The sequence below is a fragment of the Pterocles gutturalis genome, unplaced genomic scaffold, assembly GCF_000699245.1.
Source record: "Pterocles gutturalis isolate BGI_N339 unplaced genomic scaffold, ASM69924v1 scaffold26551, whole genome shotgun sequence".
NCBI lineage: Eukaryota > Metazoa > Chordata > Aves > Pterocliformes > Pteroclidae > Pterocles > Pterocles gutturalis.
The window spans coordinates 516-5437 of NW_010103755.1; the positions used below are offsets into that span (position 1 = coordinate 516).

At 55.9% G+C, this 4922-nt stretch overlaps 1 protein-coding gene across 1 annotated transcript in view; it reads right to left on the bottom strand.

Annotated features, from left to right (window-relative positions):
- Positions 1-4922, bottom strand: part of NCF2 (neutrophil cytosolic factor 2) — a 9685-nt gene that overhangs the window by 232 nt on the left and 4531 nt on the right. The window contains exons 2-10 of the mRNA XM_010086827.1: positions 4781-4844; positions 4618-4700; positions 4207-4315; positions 3871-4005; positions 3139-3246; positions 2165-2224; positions 970-1013; positions 632-773; positions 265-327 (exon numbers count right to left, since the gene is read on the bottom strand). Of these exons, the coding sequence (XP_010085129.1) occupies positions 265-327; positions 632-773; positions 970-1013; positions 2165-2224; positions 3139-3246; positions 3871-4005; positions 4207-4315; positions 4618-4700; positions 4781-4844 (808 nt within the window). The remainder of the gene's footprint in view (positions 1-264; positions 328-631; positions 774-969; positions 1014-2164; positions 2225-3138; positions 3247-3870; positions 4006-4206; positions 4316-4617; positions 4701-4780; positions 4845-4922) is intronic.

The window sequence follows — 4922 nt, forward strand, 5'->3', positions numbered from 1 at the left end:
GAGCCGGGGAGGGTTGGCTTCACTGCCCCTTATGTCACTGACATCGCCAACCACCACCCAGGGGCCATCACCACATTGTCTGCCCAGATGCTGCGGGTCTCTGAGCTCATGTTAAAGTGACCGTGAGCCAGAAGAACCAACCCCAGCAACACCGGGGGGGGGGAGCTGCAGGGACGGGTCCTGCTGGAAGGCCCAAAAGAGGGGGGGGGGGTGGGGTGGGGATCTGCCCTCCCCAGGACCCCAGCTCCTCCCAGGCCTCCTCACCTGGATATGAAGCTTGTTCTGGAGCTCCACAGGCTCGAGGAAGTTGCAGGGAACGATCCCTTTCTGCGGGGGAAGGAGAGACAACAAGTGGGGATTGCTTGGCAAGGGGTGACCCATGGCTGGAGGACCCAGCGGAGCATGTCCTTGCCCTGCCCTGAATCCAGGACAGCCCCTGAGGTTCAAGGTCAGTTGCTGCAGGTGGATGGGTTTCACTGAACCCTGTGGCTTAAGCCAGGGTGGACACAAGGGACTTAAGTCAGAAACTCATTTAGTTGCTGATGGCAAGGGTTCACCGTGCAAATCCTCTGCAGAACCTCGCAGCGCCTGCCCCGCCGCCTGCCCCCCCTGCCAAGCACGCCCCTGGTACCTTTCCGTTGAACATCACCGTAGCCCAGTTGTCCTTCTCTTTCTTCAGGACAAAGACGATGTTTCCTGGCAAGACCTGTAGCTCCTCGGCAGTTTCGGGGATGAACTCGTACAGGACACGGTGGGGCTGCCCTTCGAGGGCCCTGGGTAGGGGAGCAGCAAACAGGTCAGGAAGGTGGGCAGCATCATTGTTTTACCTCTGCCTCCCTGTTTCTATGATCCATTCACCGTCCCCCCTGAGTTCTGGGTGCCAGCTGGCTGCTCAGCTGCAGTAATACAGGATGGGGTTGGACCTGGCTCCATGGGTTAGCAGCACTGCCCATCCTTCATCCAACTCACCTAAGGATTTCTGGGCTCTTGGGCCTGGGGGGAGGACCAGAGGCCTGCCAACAGAAGGGAAAAGGAACATTATCAGTAATCTGGAAGATTTGGGTTGCTTTGCAGAAATGTCCTGCAGCACTCTACCACACCTGCCATCACCCCTGGACAGTTCCTTCCTCCGTGTGCTGGTGTCAGGTCAAACCATTTGCACCTGAAAGGGGCTTCTGCTGCTTTGCAGCCGGCTGGGCTGCGGCAGGGTTTTGGCTCTCACCACCCTGATGTGTAATGCAGCTGCCTTCAGGGCCGGGAGGAATATCACTGGCTTTCTTCCTTCTAAGGAGCCGTTTCCAAATTCTTCTACCTGCACTTGGTTTTCAGAGGCAAATTCCTGATTTCTCTTGTGATTTTGGTTTCAGCACGCAGAGTGTTGAGATCATGGATTTGTGATCAGCTGGTTTAAACTAAGTCGTGCTTCTCTGTATCGTCCCATTATCATGCTTGTAAAACCCCCAGCTGCTGCCCTCCTCCTTTATGGTCTCTCCTGCCTATGCAATTTAAGGTCTCTGATGGATTATCAACCCTCTGAAGAAACTACTCGCAATAGTCCTGACTGCTGCAGCGAGGTGTCAGGGCTTGGCTGCACTGAGGGGAGTGTATTTGGGTAACGGCGCTGTGGGCTGCACAGCTGCGCTCCCCCAGATCCTCTGGGAAGGCTCCAGTAAAAACCCTTGAGCACCTTTAGGGATGGAAAGCGGCTGCTCCATCACCAGGAAAACGGGGCAAAGGGCTTCGGGAACTGGGAAGAGGATGGAGAACGAAAGCAGAACTGCTCTTTGCTTCTCCACTCGAGCTTAGACAGATGAACATCGATGAATCTTATGGGGAGGGTCTGGGGCCGCTCCCTGCCAAAGCTGTGGCCCTGCAGCAACGCCGGGGGCAGAGGATGCACGGCCAGGCCACTGCTTCCCCATTCAGGGAACCAGCCTAACCTCCACTGCAGGCATAGGTGGGTTTGGGCTGATGAGGAGGAGAGCAGCTGAGATGTGGGCGCAGCGTCCGCTTCCTCCCTGCAGCAGTAGCAGAAAGTTCACGGTGGTGATGCTGCTGTTTGCCCCCGCCACGAGGCAGAGCCCTCGGCAAGCTGCGGGAGGATGCCAACCACCACGTCCTCCCGAACTTTCACCGAGGACACTGTTCGCCGGTGGTGCCTTACCTGTGGTTGGAGTGGTGCAAATCCGGAAAAGTCATCCTTGTCCACCACTGATGCCACCACCTAGCGCCAAAGACAGATGGGGAGTGACTTAGTGCCTGTAGACCTCTCAGACCTCTGATGTCCACCCTGCTCCTTTCTCCTTGGCCAAACCAAGTTCCTCAGGATGCTTCAAGTTCAAAGAGCGGATGTGATTGCCTCACTGTTATCGTGACTAGAGTCATTATCACCTAAAAGTTTCCTTTTTTGTTTTAATCACAAGTGTTGAAGGGAGCCAAAGTGTCCAACTCAAGCCCTTCCCTCCTATAGGTGACTTTAAACATAATTTAGAAAGTTTATAAATGTCTGTGTGCATGTTTCTGGGGCTCTCCTGACACCCAAGGAGCCCCTTGGCTCTCGCTCATCCCATCCCCCAGTGCAAGCACCTCTGGTTCCCTTTCTGGAGGAGCGCTGCCTCCCAGGACCTGAGCCCAGGGTGATACCCCAGTGCTTGCATTTTGCACACTGATGGGAGAAAAGCTTGGATTTTGCATGCTCAGGGGAGAAAATCTTGCTTATCTGAGCTGAAAAGCCCCTTTCAGATGGAGCCAGGGGAGAAGTGGAGGTCATTTGTGGGTGTCAGATTTTAAATAGCTTTTTTCCCTGCCCTGAAAAGATATTGCCTCAAGTTGAAGCTCCAGTGGGACCTTTCCAGCTTGTTGCTGACTGACTGTCCCTCATGTCTCACTAAGGAGAGAAACAGAAAATAGGCTGTGCTCTGCAGAAACACGCTTGTAGCTCCTCTGTTCCTGCAGAGTCCCTGCTCCCCATGAGACCCCTCTGTGCCTTCGCTCCCTCTGAACTCGGGGGGATCCCCAAGGCACGGCCTGGCTCCATCCTCTGGCAGGGGAGCAGCTCCGAGGGGTGGTGAGAGGGTGGGCAGCAGCTCTCCTCAACCCCCAGGCTTGGCCTGAATAAATAAGAGATTTCTTTCTTACCATCGCCTTCCCCAGGTAGTCCTTCTTCTCCAGCTGAGCCACTTGCTTTTCGTTCGGTCTGAACAGCTTCCCCGGGGGAATGGCCACCAGCTCGCAGAGCTTCTGCTTCTGTAGCACAGAGAGGGCACAGTGAGCTTCAGAGGGGAGAGCGGGGGCTGCTTCAGCTCAGAACCACAGAATGGGCTGGGTTGGAAGGGACCAACCCCCTGCCATGGGCAGGGACACCTCCCACCAGCCCAGGTTGCTCAAAGCCTCATCCAGCCTGGCCTTGAACCCCTCCAGGGATGGGGCACCCACAGCTTCTCTGGGCAACCTGGGCCACTGCCTCACCCACCGCACAGGAAAACGTTTCTTCCCGATATCTCATCTAAATCTCCCCTCTTTCAGCTTCAAACTGTCTTCACATCCCCTTCCTTCTACCTCTGGGGCTTAGGTCTCACTCCATAAAGTCAAAACACGCCTGTGACAGCCTGACCCCAGCCCTGACATGGTCCATTTATCCCAGTCTGCCCATCCTGCTTCCCCAGTGCCCCAAAGCTCTTCCCACCAGCTTGTCTCTCACTACGACACCCACGTTCTGCTCAGCCCACTGCGGATTTTTCCTGCTCTGCTCAAGCCGTAGCTAGAAGGTGATTTCTCCATCACTGGGTGTTTTTTCTCCCTCCCCCCATGGGGCTGCTGTGAGCAAAGCCGGCAGCTGTAGGACCCACTCCTCCTCCTCCTCCTCCTCACCAGGAGCGCTTCCATCGCCCTGTCAATCTTGTTGTGCTGGGGCTCGCTCTTCATGCTCATGGCCAGCGTCAGGTGCTCCTCGGCTTTCTTCCAGTCCTCCATCGTGGCATACACCAGCGCGATGTTGTAGAGTATCTGCCGGAGGGATGGGAGCAAGGAAACGAGCTCTTGGAGCAGCTGGAGTGTGCTCGGGGGCAGTGAAGGAGAGGACAGCAGGGCAGCACACAGCTCGCTTGCTTTTTTGCAAGGCAGGGTGAGCGGCTGTCTTCTTCCTTCAATTACACGAGCTGGGGAACAGACCTTTGGGATCAAACCTGCGGGTCGAGTCTTTCTCACCTCACAAGCAAAGAGCCTGTACCGCAGCCCCAGGATCTTGTAGTCGATGAGCTGGTTGCCTCGCAGCTGGGCCAGTGCTTCTTTGAAATCCTCAATGGCCCTTCCGTGGCTGTGGAGCAGAGGACAAGGGTGTCACCGCCTCGTGGTGGCAATCTGCCCGCTTTTAAGTCTTAAACTTGTGTGAGTTTAGCTGTGTGTCTCCTATCTCCTTGCAGTGTTTTCAGACACCCCAGGGGGAGGAGAGATGCTCCAAGGCTGGTGTTGATCCCCAGACTACACAGCTGATGATGTTCAACCCCTCGAGGGGTTGCAGCTTGGCCCCTGGGGTACCAACCTGCCCAGGGCCATCCTCAGCCGAAGGCTGGCATCCCTGTAAGCAGCAAAAACGAACCTTTAAACCCTTCCACTCACTTCTGCCTCCGGTAAAACACAGTCCCACGCTGGAAATAAGCTACCGCCAGGTGCTTGTCGCAGCCGATGCTCCGGGTGAAAGCCTGCATGGAGGTGGGAGTGGGGCAAAAAGGGGGTGAGAAGAGAAGACCTCTAAAAAACCGAGGCCGTAGAGCGGTTATACCTGTCCTGCTTTAGCCAAGGGGCCTAAGCTGGGCTCTGTGGGCTGCATCTCCCTGCGGTCGCTTCTGGGAGGGAGAAATCACAAGCAGCAACCTGGGCACATCTTCTGCTGCTTTGCCTCCGATTCACCCAGAAAACAGGTT